The sequence below is a fragment of the Pinus tabuliformis genome, chromosome J, assembly GCF_031772625.1.
Source record: "Pinus tabuliformis cultivar Carrire ecotype Pingquan chromosome J, CPIR1, whole genome shotgun sequence".
NCBI lineage: Eukaryota > Viridiplantae > Streptophyta > Pinopsida > Pinales > Pinaceae > Pinus > Pinus tabuliformis.
In genome coordinates, this window is record NC_142295.1 from 959,814,484 (window position 1) to 959,837,323 (window position 22,840).

Here is a 22,840-nt window from a genome sequence, read left to right on the forward strand (position 1 = left end):
CTCATTTGATGCTCCTACGTCAGACTCCTGGGGAAGAGTGTTATTGATGGTTAAGGACAATAGGAAAGAAGCTCCTGAAGAAGAAGAAGTTAAGATGGACAAACTCACATTTCAGAATGAGATGATGATGGCATCTTGTCGCCAATACTCTATTTCCGAATAGTGAACCACTACTCTGATTCACTCTCACAGGATTCCAACCCTTTGTTCGATCCACAGGCTTCTGAGTGAGGTTGGCAAATTCAGTTTTTGGAGGCCTTCCCATGGGTACTTTCTCGAGTTTGATGGCTCCTTGGAAAGTAGACACGTGGGGCTACTTGACCTAGGTTCCAGAATTCAAAATGGACTCCTATAAGTCAGTCAAAACTGGACCTGAACTGGCACGACGCTCCTGCCTCTAGTGGCTTTTGAGCAATGGCAAACACATATGGTAGCAAATTCGAAATTTAGAGGTCTAGATCATCAGAGGAATATGCAATTAGGATAAAATATTTACAGTATTGAGGAGATCTATTGATTGATCTTGTTAAATACATAACTTCTCACAGATACACAATTTATTGGATATCGATCTACAAGATTTCACCATTACATTACAGCAAAATGTTTTTCATCAATTGGAGCAAACAATTCCTTGACATAGGACGATAACAGACACACCATGAAACTCCACTTGATAAATTATGAAAAGGAAAACTAAAAACAGAGATTGCTCTACCCCCTAATGGCCTAATCTACATTCAGTATCTCTCAAAAAATGTGTTCCTCATCCTTTTTAATACTCCTATCTAATCGAATTTCTCAAACAAACCAATCCCTAATTAATTGACCTAACACACACCTAAGCTAACAAACTTAATCATTTCACTACTAATTTGGGCACTCCAACAACTTTTTACAAACAGATAATAATTAAAGTAAATTTAAGAGGCCCAACCCTCTTTAATAAATAATTTTGACTGGTCAGGTCCAAGGGAATCGATCTCATTTGATGCTCCTACATCAGATTCCTGGGGAAGAAAAGAATGTTCCGTCAAATCTTCAGCATTCATTTGATATTTCTTTAGCTCTGTTGTTGTCATCCAACTAGCATCTTCAATTGGCCGTCCCTTCCATTTGATTAGCTACTAATAATATGTTAGTCCTCTAGTCTTCTTTGTTACTCTCTTCTCCAAGACTGCTTCCACTTCTTTCTTTGTTGTCTTTGGCATCTGTTTGTCCCAATTTAGAGTCCGAACTTCCCCATCTGCAGGTTCATCTTGTGATTCTACCTCTGTTTCCTTGTATGGGTACAAATCTACAACATTAACGATAAGAGATATTCCAATTCCTTCTGGCAGTTCAATCTCATAAGCATTGGAGGAAAACTTCCTCAAAATTATGCATGGTCCTATTTTTTTCATTTTTAATTTGTTATAAGTCCCTACAGGAAATCTTTCTTTCCTCAGGTAAACCATAACCAAATCACCCACTCGGAACTCCTTTTCTCTTCTCTTCACATCAACCCTTTGTTTATACTTCCTGCCTATGTCACAGGGTTCGCCAAATTTGAACCTTGAGGTTCGAAATTCGGCGAACCCAAAAAAAAATTCAAATTCGTTCAGGTTCAGCGAACCTGATAGTCGAACCTCAATGAGTTCGAACCTCAAATTCAAACCTGAAGGCGAACCTAAAGATGAACCTGAAGCCCAATTTTATAATTTTTTAAATTTTTTTTGGGGTTCGAGGTTAGATTTCAGGCGGTTTTTGTCAGTTGTTTCAAGGTTTATGAGAAAAACCACCAGCAGCACATGGTTTTCTCTTGTTCTGCTTCCCACCAATTAGTTTCCCACGGTGGACACTGGTTTGGCTTTATTTACCATGGTTGTCGATAGATTTTCATAATCCAACTTCAATCTAAGTGTACTTGCTCTATTGTGCTCAGTGCTGCCACTGCATGTTGTATTCTCTGCAATTTCCTGAATTCAATTTCTAGACGCTGCTTGGAGCATGAAGTTAATAGTGGTCGTGATTTGTGGCTCGTGGGTGCTCACTACTACTCTATAGTTGTATTGATTGATTTTGTTTTTTTCTTTATTTTATGTCATATATATATATATATAGATATATAGTCGATCTTAATGCTGAACCTCATATGAACCTCATCGAAAAATTCAAATTCAAATTGAACTTAATTGTTTCCAAACTCGAATTTGAACCCGAACCATGTGACATAGCTTCCTACTGCTTTCTTGTAACCTTTGCTTGACATCTTCCTGCAATTTCTGCATTTGTTCTACAAATTCTTCAGCATTTGCACTCCTTATCTCTTGCTTTCCCAAATCTCTAAGCTCATATACCCCTCTAGGGTGCATTCCAAAAACAATCTGAAATGGACTCATTCCTGTACTCCTGTTAGGAGTATCATTGTAAGCAAATTCAGCTTGAGCAAGCGCTAAATCCCACTGTTTTGGATGTTTGTAAACCAAGCTTCTTAATATGTTTCCCAAGCTCCTATTCACCACTTCAGTTTGCCCATCCGTCTGAGGGTGATAGGCTGAACTAAAACTGAGGTTTGTACCTAACTTCTTCCATAGAGTCCTCCAAAAGTGTCCCATGAACTTAGTGTCTCTGTCTGAAACAATACTTACAAGCAGCCCATGTAATCTTACAATTTCTAAGAAAAACAAATTGGCAATATGAGTTGCATCACTAGTTTTCCTACAAGCAATGAAATGAGCCATTTTTGAAAATCTATCTACAACAACATAGATGGAGTCATATCCTCTTTGAGTCTTTGGCAAACCCAAAACAAAATCCATGCTGACCGCATCCCAAGGCCTGTTTGGTATTGGCAATGACTGATATAACCCAGTATTTTGGCTCCTCCCTTTAGCATGTTGACAAATCCTGCATTTCTCAACAAACTTTTTGACATCAGTTTGCATTTTTGGCCAATAATAAAAAGCATTCACTTGAGCGAATGTCTTGTCCTGCCCAAAGTGTCCAGACAATCCCCCACTATGTTTTTCTTTAATCATATTTTCTCTCATGGAACATTTAGGAATACACAATTTATTGTTTTTGAACAGCAAACCTCCTTGAATCAGGTAGTCTAACCATTGGCTTCTATTATGAATCACGGGATTCTGAACAACTGCATATATTTCTTTAAAATTTGTATCTTCCTTGTACATGTCAATCATTTCTTCAAATCCCAAAATTCCAATCTTCAGCTCCTGCACAACCAAATTCACTCGACTCAAAGCATTAACAACTTTATTTGACTTACCGCTTGTGTGCTTAATTACAAAGGTGAAACTCTGTAAGTACTCCACCCACTTAGCGTGCTTTTGGCTCAACTTTGGCTAATTATTTATGAACTGTAGTGCATGATTATCAGAATACAAAATAAATTCTTTGGGCAACAAGTAATGCCTCCATTTCTTTAAAGCTTGAATAACAACATAGAATTCTTTATCATAGGATGAGTACTTCCGCTTGGCCTCATTCAACTTTTCACTAAAATAAGCTATAGGTCTCTGCTCCTGACTCAGTATAGCTCCAATTGCTACCCCACTAGCATCAGTCTCAACTTGGAAAGTTTTATCAAAGCTTGGTAGGGCTAAAACAGGTTTTTTAGTAATCTTCTTTTTCAACAGTTTGAAGTTCTAGTCTGCTGCCTCTGTCCACTTAAATGGTTGTTTGCTTTCCTTTATTGTTTCAACTATCGGTGCACAGATCTGACTAAAACTTCTTATAAACTTTCTATAAAAACTTGCAAGACTGTGAAAACTTCTTACCTCAAATATGCTCCTTGGAGTTGGCCAATTCAAAATTGCTTGTATCTTTTCTAGGTCCATCTTCAAACCTTCTTCTGAGACTACAAATCCCAGGTAAACGAGCTCCTTCTTCATGAAACTGCACTTCTTCAAATTTATCAGCAGCTTCTCCTTTTGCAAAGTATTTAAAACCAACTTAAGATGCTCCAAATGCTCTTCCTTATTCTAACTGAAAATTAGAATATCATCAAGATAAACTATCACGAATTTTCCAGCATATTCTTTTAAGACCTCATTCATCAGTCTCATAAATGTACTTGGTGCGTTAGTGAGTCCAAAAGGCATCACTAACCATTCATACAACCCACTAATAGTCTTGAACACAGTGTCCCATTCATCCCCCTCTCTAATCCTTATTTGATGGTATCCACTCTTCAAATCTATCTAAGAAAAATACTTTGACCCACTCAAGAAATCCATCAAATCATTCATATGTGGTAGGAGAAATCTATACCTGAAGGCTGATAGTAATCTTATTTATTACTCTGGAATCGATGCACATGCGCCATTCACCATCCTTCTTTGGACTGAGCACCACTAGTACTGCACACAGACTTAGGCTCTCCTTTATCAATCCTTTATCCAACAACTCTTGCACCTGTCTCCCAACTTCTTCATTTTCCTGAGGAGTTAGCCTATATGCTTCTTTGTTTGGTAAACTCGCACCAGGTATTAAATCTATGTGATGGCTGATACTTCTAATTGGTGGCAATGCATTTGGCAATTCATCAACAATAATGTCAACATAATCATTTAGCAGGTTTTTAATTTCCACAGGCAGATTATCTAAATTAGTAGAAGTCAAAATTACCTTGGGTTTACCCACAACAGCAAAATGAATTTCTTTCTCCTTCTTGACTTCTCGCAACAATTCTTTTCCACTAATCATCAAAACATTTTTCCTAGCCATTCCTTTGTCTGCTCCATCGTTCAAAGGTAACAATGTATGCTTCTTCCCATCCTTCTCTAAGGTATATGTGTTCCTCCTACCATCATGAACGGCTTTCCTATCAAACTGCCAAGGTCTCCCCAACAATATATGGCACACATCCATTGGAATTACATCACACAATACCACATCTTTATATGTACCAATCTGTATCTCTACCCTACACTGTTCTGTCACCAAGAGTTGATGTCCTTTCTGCAACCAGGACACTTTGTAGGGAGTAGGGTGTACCATCTTAACCAAACCCAATTTCTCTACCGTCTCTGTGGAGACAAGATTGTTAGTGCTCTCACGTCAATCATAACCTTGCAACATTTCTCTTTAGATTTGCACATAGTCCTGAATATACTTTTCCTTTGAGCTAGTTCATTGGCTTCTTTTTATGCCTTTAGCAATACTCTTTTTAACAATAAAGACTCTCCCACCTCAGGTGGCTCTTCTTTCCCCATGACCTGAGGGCTTTCTTCTTTTGTCTCAGCTATATTTACATTCCTTGGATTTGTTGGTTTGTTTTGAGGGCAGTCCCATGACCCATGTCCTAATTCTCCACATGTATAACACCGAATTTCCCTTCCTTGGCTTCTACCTCTGGGTCCAAATCTCCCTCTACCAAAGTCTCCTCTCTGTGGTGGTTGATTACTGGAACCTCCTGTTTCATTCTGAGAGTTCTGGAATCTTGGTCTGGAAGCTCCTCTTCCTCTTGCTAGATTTTTACCTCTGTTATTCTAACTTTGCTTTCTCAATATTTTCTCCTCTACCTTCAAAGCTGCTTGATAGGCACCTTCAATTGTCTTCAAACTTAGCAGACTGATTTCATCTTGTATATCATATCTCAATCCGTTAATATATCTGGCTACCTTTTCTATGTCATCTTCAGCATGTCCTAATCTAATGCTCAACTTATAAAACTCCTTTGTGTACTCTCTGACAGTCATCCCTTTTTGCCTTAAGTTTTGTAACTATCTAAAAAGGTTTAACTAGTAATTCTTGGACATAAAATTGCCTTTCAATTTGCTCACCATTTTATCCCACTGCTTAATCTTGAGTTTTCCCTTCCTTTCTCTGGATATTTGTAGCTCATCCCACCAGATGGCTACATGGCCTTTCAATCTAGTAGCTGCGAATTTCACCTTCTTTTTATCTTTGACCTCTTCATAGTCGAAATACTTATCTAATGCACTGATCCAATCCATCAGCTCTTCCACATTAAGGTTTCCTTCATATAGAGGTATTTCTACCTTCGGTCTTCCACTTGCTTTTGCCAACATCTTGAGAACTTTGGCTGCTTCACTTTCTTCCTCTTCTTCTTCCTCAGAAGATTCTTCTTCAACACTGGCATCTCCCTCATCAGGGACTCTCCTCTGAACAGTTTCCATCGCTTCCATTCTTGTACGAAGATGTCTAATTTCTTCAAGCAGTACATGTCTAATTTCCCCGACCTATGCCAACTCCTCCTCTCCTGGGTGGCATATTTGTTGAAGTTTTAAGAACAGTACTCTATTCCTTGCTCTGATACCAAATGATGGCAGCTTGTCGCCAATACTCTGTTTCTCGAATAATGAACTACTGCTCTGATTCACTCTCACAGGATTCCAACCCTTTGTTCGATCCACAAGCTTCTGAGTGAGGTTGGCAAATTCAATTTTTGGAGGCCTTCCTGTAGGTACTTTCTCGAGTTTGATGGCTCATTGGAAAGTAGACACGTGGGGCTACTTGACCTAGGTTCCAATGACCTAGGTTACAAAATTCAAAATGGACTCCTATAAGTCAGTAAAAACCAGACCTGAACTGTCGCGACACTTTTTCCTCTAGTGGCTTTTGAGCAATGGCAAACACATATGGTAGCAAATTCAAAATTTATAGGTCTAGATCATCAGAAGAATATGTAGCTAGGATAAAATACTTACAGTATTGAGGAGATCTATTGATTGATCTTGTTTAGATACATAACTTCTCACAGATACACAATTTATTGGATATCAATCTACAGGATTTCACCATTACATTACAGCAAAATGATTTTCATCAATTGAAGCAAACAATTCCTTAACATAGGATGATGACAGATACACCATGAAACTCCACTTGATTAATTATGAAAAGGAAAAACTAGAAAACAAAAATTATTCTAGCCCCTAATGGCCTAATCTACATTCAGTGTCTCTCAAAAAATGAGTTCCTCATCTTTGTTAATACTCCTATCTAATTGAATTTCTCAAACAAACCAATCCCTAATTAATTGGCCTAACACACACCTAAGCTAACAAACTTAATCATTTCACTGCTAATCTGGGCACTCCAACAACCTTTTACAAACAGATAATAATTAAAGTAAATTTAAGAGGCCCAACCCTCTTTAGTAAATAATTTTGACCGGTCAAGTCCATGGGAATCGATCTCATTTAATGCTCCTACATCAAATGATCAGAGTTGTAAAAGATCTGAAGTCTGAAAAAGGAAACGCCAAAATTCTGGAAGACGAACTAAAGATAGCAAAAGTGTTGAAATTTCTAAGTCTAACACATCAGAAATTCTTCCTGCATTATCTGGTTTATTTCACCTACATGTTTATTCCTTAACAAGTTATTTAAAATACTGAAAATAAACACAAATGCAGTCTCAACTCACATATAGATTATCAACTGAAATAATAGACAAACACACAAGGGACACCGTTATTTTTGGACAATTGTACCCAGAAAAACCCAATGTGGGAAAATCGGTGCAACAGTTCTAAGGGTTTTATTATTAAGCAACTTTCTTGAGTACAACTAGGGTGTCAAACTGGCTCACCCAACAGAGATTTCTACACGACAGTAATACCTCTTCTCGGAGGCAGATATTCAGCAAGTCTTCCCCACAAAAATCCTTTCGGTGCTTCCTCTCGGCTTTGCGTCAGCTCTGCTAGCCACAGTGTCACTCCTGAACCCTCTGCGTCAGCGTTCTGCCTCTTTGCATCAACTTTCCGGCCTTCTGCATCACCCACGCAGGCCCCTCAGCCTTTGCACAGTCTCTAATTGCCTCTACGTAGCTCTGACTGCCTCAGCGTAGCCTCTACAGGCTTTACGCTGACCCTCAAGCACTATCTTTGCCTCTCTGCTATGTACTCATTGCCCCCCACTGCAACTCAGATCACTTGTTCGAATTATCTCAGCAAACCCCGCTCCAGAAAATCGAACTGACTGATCAATTTTGGTGTATCTCCAACTAACCCTCAAGCCTCCTCTTATAATTTTCCTATTGAGTCTTCAACGGCCGAGATTAAGTCCCTAATCAACGACTAAGATTAGATTTGGCTTGATCCATGTCATTTAGAACATTCTCACCCAATTTTATATTAATACCCATTAATATTTTAAATTTCCTAAGTTTAGACTTAGGAACCCCATTAAAAATATTAATTATTTTAATATCTCTCTAACTGGGTGGAATTTCCCCAAACCATTTCTGGGTCTTGAAGATCTCATGTGCTTTAGCCTCTCCACCAATTTTCATGGCTAGAGCACATCTGATGCTACCTGTCCAACCCTCTTTAGTAAATAATTTTGACTAGTCAAGTCCAAGGGAATCGATCTCATTTAGTGCTCCTGCATCAGATGATCAAAGTTGTAAAAAGATCTTAAGGCTGAAAGAGGAAACGCCAAAATTCTAGAAGACGAACTGAACATAGCAAAAGAACATGCCAAGAGCCTCTATGGAAAAATGAAGAATCAAAGAAGTCATTATCAGCCTTAAAGTACAATCGGAAGAAGCCAGAAAAACTAAAGAATCTCTTAGAAGAGAACTGGAAGAAAGCAACAAGGCAAGAGAAAAGTTAGAATCAAAACTATTCTATCTACGAAGGAAGCAGAAAAAAGAGGTAGCATTCAGCAAAACTTTGCAAACAATTCTAGAGCATTAGATGAGCTTCTCAGTAGTTAAAGGGCATATAGTGACAAGACTAGTCTAGGCTACAGAGAAACATTTGAAAAGGGTTCAAGCTCCTCCATGACGAAAAAAGTAAATGGACAAAAAACCTATGAAGAAACTACTGAAGGACCTATCAAGCAAGGAATCTTCCCAACAGACCCAAAAGTTCAAGATATACAAAATTAACAAGAAGGTCCTTGGAGAACGGTTCCACGAAGAAGGTTTCCTCCCAAGTATCAACCCATCTTTCATGGTTTTTGTAATTCATGTGGAAAGTCTGGACATAACGCTGTAAATTGTCATGCTTATGGATGGAACGGAAGCAACTTTGGAAGACCCTTTAGGAATGGTTATCCCAGAAGTTCGCAAGAAAATTACAAGCAAAATTACAAGAAGTTTGATTACTTAAGAAATGAAGTAGAATGCTATAAATGCAACAATTTTGGACATTTGGCTAAAGATTGTAGGTTTACTGCTCCCCCAAGGGAATCACAACAGAATCAAAATGAACAAGTTTGGAAGAAGAAAACTGAAAGATGTGCTCTTGCTCTAAAGGCTCAAAGCAAAAAGAATGTATGGTACGTTGATAGTGGTTGCTCAACACATATGACCGGAGACAGGAATAAGTTTATCTTTGAAAGAAGGAAAAGATGGAACGATGTCTTTTGGAAATGATGGATCTACAAATGTTATAGGAACAGGTACAGTCAAGCTTGGAAACAAAGATGCTATAGCAAAAGATGTACTTCTTATTGAAAATATGAATCATAGTTTGTTGAGCGTAAGTCAAATGTGTGATCAAGGACACATATTGCTCTTTGACTCAAAGAAATGTGAAATAAGAAGAGAGAAATTCAGCCAACTGGTGGCTACTGCAACTAGGACTCCAAATGACATATACACATTAGATGAAGTTGTTAAAGGTTGTTTCTTGGCAAAAGAAGACGAGAGTTGGCTCTGGCATAGACGGATGGGACATATAAACTTCGATAACCTTGTCAGGATCAGCAAAAAGGAAGTTGTGAGAGAAATGCCATTGATTTCGAAACCAACCAGCACTATATGTAAACATTGCAAGCATGGAAAACAGACAAGAGTTGAATTCAAGACAAAAGAATATTCCACATCAAAACCATTGGAATTGATACACATTGATCTGTGTGGACCAATGCAAACTAAAGGACTGGATGGTGAGTTGTATTTCATGTTAATGATTGATGATTATACTAGGATGACAACAGTTAGCTTTTTAAAGAAAAAGTCCAAAGCATTTGAATGTTTCAAAATATTCAAGGAAATGGTTGAAAATGAAACTGACTTGAAGATCAAATGTTTGCGATCAGATAATGGTGGAGAATTCACATCCAAAGCATTTCAGCATTTCTATGAAGAACATGGAATAAAAAGGTAGTTCTCAACAACTAGGACACCACAACAAAATGGAGTTGTCGAAAGGAAGAATAGAACTATAGAAGAAATGGCCAAAACCATGTTGAATGATTCAAAATTGGATAACAAATTTTGGGTTCAGGCAGTTGATACAATTGTGTACATATTGAACAAAGGATTACTTAGGAGCAATTGTGATAAGACCCCATATGAACTATGGAGAGGAAGACTAGCAAATGTCAAACATTTTCATGAAGCAAATGCTACATCAAAAGGGAGTACTGGAAAACAACAAAGTTTGATTCTCGGGTAGATGAAGGCATCTTTGTTAGGTATTCATGCAAAACAAAAGCATATTGATGTTACAATCAAGGGCTTGACTGAATATTTGAAAGTGTCAATGTAACATTTGACGAAGTTTGTGGATCAAAGAATGAATAAGGAAACTCATCTTCAAACAAATTTGAGACATAAGCGGCTGAATTAGAAAAGGTCAAAGAGGAAGCCCCGAAGCAAGCATAATCGAATAAGGAAGCAACTACCAACCAAGAAGAGACAAGAGATGAATAGCAAGCACCATCGAAGACCCCTAAAGAATGGCAACAAAAGAATCATCCTTCAAATCAAATCATTGGGGATCTCAATGAAGGCATAGGAACTAGAAGAAACCGACAACTTTGTGCGCCACAACAAGCCCATCTTGCTCTCTTGGCCACATTTGAGCCGAAAAACTTTGAAGAAGCCAGTCAAGATGAACATTGGGTAGCTGCTATGAATGAAGAGTTGGATCAAATTGAGAAGAATGATACTTGGGAATTGGTTCCATGACCGAAGGATAAAAATGTCATTGGCACAAAATGGGTTTTCAGGAACAAGTTGAATGAGGATGGACAGGTTACTAGGAACAAAGCAAGGTTGGTCTGTAAAGGGTATGCACAGGTTAAAGGAATCGATTTCAAAGAGAAATTTGCTCCCGTTGCCAAAATGGAAGCCATCAGGATGTTCTTGGCTTATGCATGTTCAAGAAAGAGCAAAGTATATCAAATGGACGTGAAATCAGCCTTTCTAAATGGAGAATTAGAAGAAGAGGTATATATAGAACAACCTGAAGGATTTTTTCTCACTAACAAGAAAGATTATGTTTGCAGGTTAAAGAAGGTATTGCATGGTTTCAAACAGGGCCCTAAGGCTTGGTATGTCTGTCTTGATAAAAACTTCCAAAAACAAGGATCCAAGAGAGGAAGTGTCGATAGCAACCTCTATGTAAGGATTGAACATGATAGCTTGATGAATACTGAAGCATATGTGGATCACATAATATTTGGGAGTAATGATGACAGGTTAAGCAAGAAGTTTGCAACAGATATGCAGAGTGAGTTTGAGATGTCGTTACTTGGTGAGTTGACATTTTTCTTGGGACTTCAGATATCTTAGGAAGACAAGGGAATATTCATTTGTCAAGCCAAATAAATCAAGGAAATGTTGAAGAGGTTTTAGATGGAAAATTGCAAGTCAGTCAGCACTCCAATGGTGGCAGGTTGCAAGTTGAGCATAGATGACTCATCCAAGAATGCGGATGAAAGGATGTATAAATCTATGATTGGCAGTCTCTTGTATGTAACAACTTCCAGGCCAGATGTGATGCAAGGAGTTGGACAAGTAGCACAATTCCAAGCAGCACCAAAAGAATCCCATGTCGTTGTAGTGAAAAGGATCTTTCGATATCTCAAGGGAACAACAGAATATGGATTATGATGTCCTAAAGGAAATGAGTTAACCATTACAGCTTATACAAATGCAGATTGGGCAGGAAGTGTTGATGATCGTAAAAGCACTTATGGACCAGCTTTCTATCTAGGTGGTCGTCTTGTTTCGTGGTTGAGCAAGAAGCAATATTCAATCTCCTTATCCACAGCGGAAGCAGAATACGTAGTAGCAATAGCTTGGCGTACACAGGTCCTCTGGATGAAACTTGCAGGATCTTCAAGTGAAGTTTGATGAGCCCATTCCAATATTCTGCGATAAAACTAGAGCCATAAGTATCTCCAAGAATCCTGTGATGCATTAAAAAAACGAAACACATTCCAATCAAGTACCTTTTTGTTAGAGAACAAGTTGTAGAGAAGAACATCAAAGTTGAATATATTGCGACAAAAGAACAAATCGCTGACATCTTTAACAAACCTTTACCGCATGAGACATTTGAGTATCTTCGCCAAAACCTTGGGATTCTCCCAAGTTCCCATTAGAGTATTCTTTCATCTATTCAAGCAGACAAGGGGAGTCGAGGTAGGTTACAGGTCCGCGGGAGCAAGCAAGTTGTCAGGGGGAGTCGAGGCAACAGGTCAGGAAGGTTGGAAGCATGATGTCGGGGGATTCATGATCACAGGTGGAGTACATGTGTTGCCATCAATGTTGAAGGGGGAAATTGTTGATAAGTGGTTGTAATTGACATCAACCCAAGCATCACCAAGTGTTTCCCCGCCATTTGTCGCTTAAAATGACATGGCATTTCATGGATTATCGTGTCAGGATCATTGTAGATAGATTCTTTTCATCGAGATATTTCCAGTGGTATGTGGTACGCCACGTAGTTCTTCACAGTCTGAAAGATATTCGAGTTTGAAGTTGGGAACCCCAATTGGTGGGCTAAACCCCCATAAGATTGTGTCATTACTCACATTGATTAGTTGATGGTTAGTAAAATATCTAATTTAAGAGTTAAAGGTTATTTATGATTATTAATAGTCTTAAGATAGGGTATTAAATTATTTTTCCTTATAGGATGTGGCTCTCACCATTTAATAAAGGTAAGAAACCCATAAACAATTCCTCAAGGCCAGCGGCCTTCCTTACTTAGAACACAAGGTTGGTATTGTTTGAAGTTTAAATATTTTAAGACCTTATGGAGCCCTTACTTATCCTCCAACGGTCACCTTTATGGAGCCCTCCTTTTATACCTCCTTGACATAGAAAAAGAGAACTATTTATCTCATAACATATAAGGAATTAAAATGAATTATCAAAGAGAAGAAGCTTTGAAATGATTCGGATTACCATGAGGCATACATCGTAGGATATCTAGTGAATAGGGTTAGGTCTTTTTCTTGGAAATTTGGACTGTTTTGGTGCAGGTTTATACCGTGAGGAAGTGCGAGTTCGAGTCTATTATTTTAGGTCTCTCTTGACACTAATCTAGTGTAGGACCTTCTCTTTCAAGATATGCTAAGTTACAAATTTGGAACTGGAGTTTTGTGGATTAAGTTACAAATTTAGAACTTGGCATGACTGTTCCTTTTAGGGCTTCAACTCGTGGTTTCCTTTTAGGTGTTATTTAGAGGATCAGAACTACTCCTTAGGGCTCAGATCTGTGGAAGTCTTGGACATGCATGCATCCTATTTTGGTTTGGACCTTTAGCACAAATCATGGTAAGTTTTGGTTTGTTTATTTTTTATTAATTTGAATTTGTTGCAGGTGGAGGAGATCATACACCAAGTTAGTTTGTTTTTGAAGTTACGTGAATAGGTTTTCACTTGGTACAAAATGTTTTAGTATTTCTTTTTGCAACTATGAGACTTGCTTAAGAATTATGTTATAGGCTAAATTGCATACTATCCTATGTAGAATTATTTTAGTGTGGTCTTTGGTCCTAGTATTCGTTGTGTGTCTATCTCATTGCACACTTATTTGGTACAGGGTATTCTTTGTTTTGTTTTGGAAGTTAGGGACTCGCTTGGGTATATCTTCTATTGCAGGTGCAGACATTCTTCGAGTAGAAGAAGAACATCCTTGTTACTTACAAAAATATGAATCATCTACAGCAGTTTAGAGACAATATGTTGTAGCATTAGTGTTTACTACTCAAGTGAAGTCAGAATTTTGACCAAGAGTTTTTGAGCAGTCACAAACTTTAAGGAAGAATAATGACAACAAGACAAGGTTAAACATCATGGAAAGAGCAGGACATTCTTATTGAAGGTATCATATTATCAAAGGCGGAACTGGACACTTTCATGATTTCACATTCATTAAAGGTAGAGCAGACACATCAGTCTTATCATCATCAAGGGCATTTTGTACAAGCAGTTCAATTCATTATATCTTGTTCAAAGCCAGAAATTCCTTGATAACTCTACTCCTCAATCTACTCTCCCTGGTCTCCAAAATAGCCTCAGGCTCAAGAACCAGATGTCTGTCATCATCCAACGGAGGAAGCTCACTAGTTGTTGTCACATGTTGTCCCAATACCTTCTTGAGGCATGAGACCTGGAAAACGTTGTGCACCTTGCTTCCAAGTGGAAGCTCCAGCTCCTATGCGACCTCAACAACCCTCTTCGTCACCTTGTAGGGCCCATAAAAACGCAGTTGTAACTTCTCGACCACTTTTTGCTTCAATGTGGATCGCCTGTATGGCTGGAGACGCAAGAAAACCAAGTCTCCGACCTCAAAATGTCTCTCAACCCAATGCCTGTCTGCATACATTTTCTGTTCATTTTGGGTTGTCTACAAATTATCTTTGAGAGCCTTAAGAATGTTTTGGCTCTCCTGTATCCAATCTTTGGCCCTTGGGGCCCGACTGTCTCCAAAAACAAGGTTAGCAAAAGATAAAGCATCATATCCATATAAGGCTCAGAAAGGTGACATACCAATAGACATATGATAGGTAGTATTGTAGCAATACTCCTCCAAGTGCAACCATCTCGCCCAAGCTCGTTGTTGCTTTGTCACGTAATTCTGCAAATATCCCTCTAGCCACTTGTTAACTATCTCGATTTGCCCGTTTGTCCGAGGGTGGTAGTTGGTACTAGGAGTGAGCTTTGTGCCCACCAACCTAAAGAGCTCCTACCAAAATGCCCCCATGAAGCGACTGTCCATGTCACTGACTATGGTCTTGGGGAGACCATGCAACAGGAAAATCTCCCTGAAGAATAGCTCCGCAACTTGCGAAGCAGTGTACCTGGTGGGGATAGTAAAGAAGTGGGTGCACTTTGTCAACCAGTCCACCACCACATATATACAGTCACGGCACTACACCACAGGGAGTCTTGTAATGAAGTCCATCGAGATGCTCTCCCACTTACCCTTAAGAATGGGAAGCGGCTGCAGTAACCCAGCGGGATGAGTCAACTCCCCCTTGTTCCTCTGGCAGGCCTCACACTCCTGCACATGCCTCAACACATCCCCCTTGAGGCCCCTCCAAGTGAAACACTCCCTAACTATCCTATAAGTCTTCAGGAACCCCTGATGTCCTAATAATGGTGAATCATGTGCTGCATGGAGAATCTTCTCCCTCAACTATGAACCTGGTACCAAATATATGCGCCCCTTGTAGTAAATGACATCATCCATCACCCAGTAGCGCTCATCCCCATGAGTACCATCCAAGATCTCACACGCCTGTCGATCCTTGGAGTACTCCACCAAAAGATGTGCCTTCCAATCATGGAAAATGCTCATGAGTGAAAGTGTCGAGGGCCTCCTAGATAGGGCATCTGCCACTATGTTCTGCTTGCCCTTGACATACTCTATGTCAAAATCGTAGGCCTGAATCCTACTGACCCACTTCTATTGCCTCTCATTGAGGCCCTTCTGCTCCAAAAAGTGGCGAAGACTGTTATGATCAGTCTTCACTCTAAACATGTTACCCACCAAGTACTGTCGAAATTTGGCCAATGCATGCATAATGGCCAACATCTACTTGTCGTAGACAGAATACAGCCTCTCATGACTAAGCAATTTCCGACTCTCAAAAACTATCAGGTGGCCTCCCTGTGACAACACTACGCTAATGCCCTCACCTAATGCATCACACTCCAAGGTGAATGGTTGTGTAAAATCAAGCAAGGCCAACACCGGGCAACTGCTCATCACCTCCTTAAGGTGCTCAAATGTTGCTTGCGCCCTATCTGTCCATGCGAATGCCCCCTTCTTGGTCAAATCTGTGAGGGGTGCTGCTAGCTATGAGAAGCCCTTTACGAACTTCCTGTAATATGTGCAAATGCCCACAAACCCCCTCAACTCGGTCACATTTCAGGGAACTGGCCAGTCCCGGATGGCTTGGATCTTATCCTCATGCACACGCACTCCATCCTCTCCAATAGCGTCCCCTAATTAGAGCATCTCAGTCAACCCAAACTCGCACTTTGACAGCTTCGCATAAAACTGTTGCCCCTCCAAAATATGAAGCACCTCCCCTATATGTTGTAGGTGTTCCTCCCATGTCCTGATGTAAATCAGTATGTCGTCAAAGAACACTAGCACGAACCTACGCAACATATGGTTCATGCAGGACTGGAATGTAGCATGCGCATTGGTCAGCCCAAAGCACATAACCAAGAACTCAAAATGACCATAGTGACATCTGAAAGCTATCTTAGGGATATCCTAATCCCTCCCTTGAATTTGATGGTACCCCAACTGTATGTTTATCTTAGAGAACTACTTAGCTCCTCTAAGCTCATCGATAAGCTCATCTATGCAGGGAATGGGGTATCGGTTCTTCAGTGTCTCCTTATTAAGAGACTGGTAGTCAATGCACATTTGCAATGTCCCATCCTTCTACTTCACCAGAACAACTGATGAAGTGAAGGGGCTAGTGCTAGGCCTAATGTGCCTCAATGCCAACAACTCCTAGATAGCTCGCTCAATCTCATCCCGGTAAGCCTTGGGATGCATGTACGGGGTCGTGATCACTACCTGTACCCTTGGCTCTAGCTCAATAGTGTGCTCAAACCCCCCTGTCAGGTGGCCTCCCTGGTGGGATGTCCCAAAATACTGTCAGATATCTGACTAGGATGGCCTGAACGTCTAGATGTGATGGTCGAGGCTAACCCCTTGTGTCTAAAATCCTCAGCTCCACTTCCCACTCAATGTCCCCATGCCTCAAGTTTGCCTCCATCCTATGTGTTGAAACTATTTGTGGCAGAAACAAGTGCATGCCTCTCAGCACAACTAACTTCCCATCCGATCCTGTGAACTCCATCTCCAATCTCTGCCAATCTGTGGTAACTCGCCCAAGAGAATAGAGCCATTAGACACCCATCACCACATTGGTGTCTGGAACATCAACCATGAAGAAGTGGTCAGTGACTGAATAGTTCCCCATGATCACTGTCAAAGAGGGAACACACTACATGCACTGCATGGTCCTGTCTCTTGGCACAAGTACTAAGAAGCCCTCAAAATCCTTTGTGGGAATGCCCCTCCTCTGTACCATTTGTGCATCAATAAAGTTGTGGGTAGCCCCACTGTCCACCAATACTGAGACACACTGCCCTTGCACGGTGCCTCTGATCCGCAAGGTCAAATATCTGGGAACCCCGCGCAATGAAGCAAGCACTCCTCCAGAAGGTGCAAAAGGTGCTCCCCTAGGTGGTGGTAGTGGTGGTGGTGGTGGTGGTGGTGGTGGTCCTCCTGCTCATGCGGCTCATTGTCACCTCCATTTACCCCTTGTTTTACATCATCCTCATGGTCACTGTCAGAGAAGACCTCAATATAATGGGCCTTGCTCGTGGTGCATATCTATCGCATGGGGCGCAAGGCTCTTCGCAGGTGAAGCATAATTTCCTCCGTCAAAGGTCCCTCCTAGTCTCCTCATCCAACCCCCCATGTGTGGCTACCTCACACTATGGTGGAGGCCTAGTGTCTCTGCCCCTCTACTAGAATACGGGTCTGGTGAGTACCTGCGCTCTACCTACTGCGTCCTGCAAGGTTGTGGGACTATTGGTTCTCACCAAGCCTCTCAATGGCTCTGCTAACCCCTCCACAAACAAGAAAAGTTTCTTGGCCTCTGATAAATCTAGCACCATCACCGATATCCTCAAAAACTTCGAGATATATGCCTCAGCACTATTGGTCTACTTGAGTCGCATTATAACTCCCCAAAGTGCTCCTCAGGATCTCTCCTCTCAAAACCCTCCAACAGCCTCCATGTGAACTCCTCATAGGTAGTAATAACTGCATGCCCTAAAGTAGCCAGTCCATGAAACCACCAAAAATGAGCCTCTCCCTCTAAGTGCAAAGTGGCAATCTTGATTGCCTCCATCTCTGTCATTTGGTTAAGCTGGAAATAGACATCCAGCGTCTGAACCCACGCCTTGACTGAGCTCTTAGAAGAGCCATCAAAAGTTGGAAGGAATTACCTCCCCACCGTGTGCTATAGATCAGTACCATGCGTATAAGCTCCCCCACTCGGCCCCTTGTTCTTGTTGTTATTCTTGAGTTGGCAAAAGTCTTTGAAGGTGATGGCCTCTCTAAAATCAGCGCCATATGAATGGTACTCCAAAAGTTAATCTCCCATGGGCATATCCTCTTTCCCCTGCTGGCCTCGAGAGCCAGATGCTAAAAATGTAGGGATAGTCAACCTAGGTGGTGCGCTGTAGATGTGAGGCATATTGTGTGGGTTTGTGGCCTAGTGGCTCGAGTGTCCCTGGGGGTATGTGTAATGACCCAGCTATTAGTACAAACGAAATGTGAATTATTGGCATGCATATGATAGCTACATATGCACATGTCGCCTGTACTGCACTAATATTCATATTAAATTATGAAGAATTTCCAAGCATTGGATAAAAGACGTAATTGTTGAAGATACTAAATAAATACCTAACTCACAAAAATATATTGAAATATGTATTTTGTGTATGTCGTCATCACAATAGGTAACAATAGAATATTATTCAAAATAAAAGATTAATACTCTATACTATTCAAAATTAAAATGGAAAATAAACTATATAAATAAACGGGACAAGTATAAATGAAAGGAATGAACATTTAAAAGGATATTATACATGTTATACAAAAACAAAAAAAAAAAAGGAATATGATATGTTATCCTACCTAACCCAACCAATTCATAAAGGCATACTATAATATTATTATTGTGGAGGGTGAGTAATATAATACGTATAAGTTCCAAAGGTAATGAAAAACCTATCACCTTAAAGAGAGACCACCACATCCAATTATAAATGCCTTACCTTCCTCACGAAGCCAGCACAAAAGGAGAGGCGATCATGCAATCGACTGAAAGTTCAAAAAGAACCTCAGGGAAAAATATAAAGGGAACAGAGATGAAGTTTTGAGGGAGGAAAATTTTGGGGGAAGAAGGAAGGAGAACAATTTTAACAGACAGGACAAACAGTAAGGACTGAGCCTTGATTGTACTGAAGTTTTTGGTCACAAGGGATCAGATTGCATCAAATGGGAAGCATTCTAAAACTAAGTACCTAGGTTGTCCCCAGTTCGACAGGGAGGTTTTGGTTGTTTTGGTAATGGAAGCGGGAACAGGAGCAAATCAAAGGCATCTTCAACCACAAGAACCCAAGTAGGTACTCAACATCAAATTGATAAATTCAGAAATTGTTATATTATGTTTTACACTTTAAATTTAAGGCCTTACAGTGTGAGGTGCCTGAAACCTCTCCCAAATGGAGATCTCCCTGGCTACCCTAACCCTTGTTATTGTTGTTGTTCTGCTATCTCAACTCATCAATACCCTCGGCCAAATCATTGATATCCTTCGCTTTGGGCAAACTCCTCAACTCTCTTATCTTTGTCATTAAGATTATCCCCCATGTTTGGTTCCTCAACCTCCTACTCAAGGGTTTCTGGGTCCGGAGTAATTTGTAGCTTTCTTTCCCTACTTTTGTACATCTGTCTCCTGTGAGTGATATTATGCTTGTCGTCTGGTATCATAGAATGAAGGGTCCCCCATAGGCTGAGCCAAGATTATTGCTTTGATACCACTGTAATATTCCTACTAGGAAATACAATGATAAACAAAGCAAAATTTGTACATGCAACACATAAAATCCAACATGCAATAAGTGACCCACAAATTCAACCAAAAACTACGCAGATCTGAGCCATTTTATTATATATGCAAGAGGAAAGTACAAATCTGAATGGAACGTGTGCACCTGGGCTTGCTAAAGCAAGCTTGACAACCCCAGGTGAGAAATTGTGTTGCCCAACTGCTAGGAAGTACTTCCCCTTCTACTTTTGTGTAGGCACTGGAAATTTTTACTCTGCTAGCTGGAAAGAAGTTGTTGTTTGGCCCCTCTAGAGTGCTCAAAAAATTCTGAGAAATTAGCCTTGGCCTCTCCTCAAGAAACCCACAAAGACCCAAAAAGGGTTGGGCCTAATTCCAACCTCTAAAATTCACCCCAATTATAGCATGCTCCTCAACCAGTTGGGTAATTCGAACCCCCAGGAAACCCTGTTGCACAAGTCCTCCAAAATGTTGAGTAATTTCCCCCAAAATTATCATTATGCCTCCAAACCAACTCAGCGCCCAAAATCTCGGAATGAGCCCTCACAATGAGTGGGCCTCACCAATGACTGTGTAGGCCCAATCCAGTCACTTCTGCGCTAGCCCAAATGAGAAAAATTTGGCCTGCAATGTAGCCCCTCCAACCACTGGAAAATCCCTTGCAAAATGGTTGTTAGATCCCAAGGGAATGTACTCCTAAATTCCCTTGAAATGATGTTGCTCTGTAGCTCACTCTCCTCAGAAATGCATGGTCCCTTTTTGTGCCCATTCCTGCTCCAGAATGCCACAAATTAACCTTTAGAAATGCCTTTGGAACAGCTCCTCAATGCAACAATGGCTCTCTTTAGGTGCCACTTGAAGTCCACCAAAGAAAGAGTTGAGTTTTCCCCTCGGAAAGCTCGTGTGTTGAACAACACTGAGACTTGGCTCAACAGCTCAAGTGTGCTAGGTAAGTTCGTTTGTCAAAGATTCAAAAGCCCCAAAATGATGCATGCTTCCCTTATTTATCCTTAAGCTTCCTTTTCTCCATGTGGGTACCATGCATTGACTCCCTCTTGACTTTCTCCCTCCAAAAGTGTGAATTGTCTAAGGGGTGTGTATTTCCCTTTTGGCGTGGCCCCCACCATCCATTAAGAGTTCTATTTGCCTCTTTTCCCCTATGTTGGAGCCTTCCTTAGCCAAAAATTGCAAGTAGGGTCCTCCAACCCACTTTCCCTAAGTTGAAAACCAAAAATGTCAAAATTGAGAAAAATTGCATTTTCACTTAGCAATATTTGCTAAGTGGGAATATCACACTCTCATCCTACAATTGAATAACCAAAAGATACATTGTTTGTGCATGTGACTTCTATAAATAGGAGAGAATTGGAAATAAAGAACAATTACAACAACGTGACTTCTATAAATAGGAGAGAATTGGAAATAAAGAACAATTACAACAACGTTCAACAAAAACAAAAACAAAAAAGCCGTGAAGCATTTATTCAACTAAAAATAGTTATTACATATAGACAACACAAAAGGAAATATGACACATGGTATAGAATGACATTGCATCCAATTGTGATGATAATTCAAACTAGGGGAGATGGACTCTTTATACTCATAGAGTTACATGTACACAACAATTGGGGAATACAATCATACATCCAACTAATTATGACTTCCAACAAGAACTTCCTAATGACTTCTTCATAATGACAACCTCATAACTTAAAACCCATTCATAGAGTGATAAAGTAATTACATCATCATGACATAATAATATTTCAACGATCTCATGTATAAGTCACTAAAGGACAAGACAAAGTATAATGCAGTGACTAATTTGGGCTGAAGATTAGGAGAACAAGATCCTACAATTTGAGTACATGCTGGTTTACACTGTGCCCGCAACGAACAAGAGATCATGTGACAGAAACATGAGATGAATATTTTAATTACAAATTATAAAAGGTAGCTCCTCTACATCTCGAAGAAATATGGAGAAAACAGAAACTAAGAATGTTCGCATAAAGATCAGGAAGAAGTATTTTCCAAAAGACTATTCATAGTAAAACAAAATAGTATTTATAGACATATAGAGATGTGCGCCAGGAAAAATCTGTTTAAATACATGCTTCAAAATTAATTCTACATTAATGACTGATTTTAGAATTTCTCCTTGTTAAGACTAGGAAAATTATTCCTTGTTATAACAATATTAAAGCTAGGCTGTCTGTCATCTAGTCAATAACCTGTGAAATGAAGAAATGTTAACCCTAGTTTCTTCCTTACCACAAAAATCATAAAATCACCTAACGAACCTTCTGGTCAATATCCCGGTCAAGAAGGTCATTCACTGTGCAGCCAGAGCCTCGTAAAAGCAAAGCTCCCAGTCCAAACAATGACAGCATTTTGACATCAGGTAGATTTCCAGGTGGTGCAGCCAAGGCAATGGACCTAAATGAATTGAAGAAAGTTATGAGAGCGATCACAAACTTTGTTATAATCATTTAAATATTTAAAAGAAAAACACACAATATTTGACAGAATATAGCTTATCACAATCTTAAGAAGTTAAAATTGAAAACCAGAATTCGTGCATTATTGATAATCAGACAATGCTAGTATATGTAAAGACATGGTCATGTTTTCTCAAAGACAAACAATTTAGCAATACATAGTTTTAGTTAATTTTCAGGAATAACGGTAAGCATGAGAAAACAAAAAATTGAAAATTATGTCATTGTCAGATCAAAACAATCATAATGCCCGAAGATTCTGTAGAATGAATACACCTTAGAAAACATCTGAATATATAAATATATCAGATTTGCATTTGAAACACTCTATAGAGAAGCATATTAGAGGGCAATAAAAAGCATATTTCTGGTTAGAAAATATGTATGGAGTTCAAGATCTTTGAATCAGATTAAAAAATATATAGTTTTTTAATCTTAATGTAGAAAATCCACGAAAATCTGCAACTGCTCTAATGAACAATCTGAAAGATA

The 22,840-nt window shown here is 39.7% G+C and overlaps 1 protein-coding gene across 3 annotated transcripts in view; it reads right to left on the minus strand.

Annotated features, from left to right (window-relative positions):
* PPT1 (polyprenyltransferase 1) overlaps window positions 1-22,840 on the minus strand; it is a 212,124-nt gene that overhangs the window by 110,622 nt on the left and 78,662 nt on the right. For all 3 annotated transcript variants that reach the window (XR_016247981.1, XR_016247980.1, XM_089378810.1), the window contains one exon: window positions 22,151-22,286. Coding sequence is in view for 1 of the 3 variants with exons in the window: in XM_089378810.1 (XP_089234936.1) it covers window positions 22,151-22,286 (136 nt within the window). In the remaining 2 variants the exon portion in view is untranslated. The remainder of the gene's footprint in view (window positions 1-22,150; window positions 22,287-22,840) is intronic.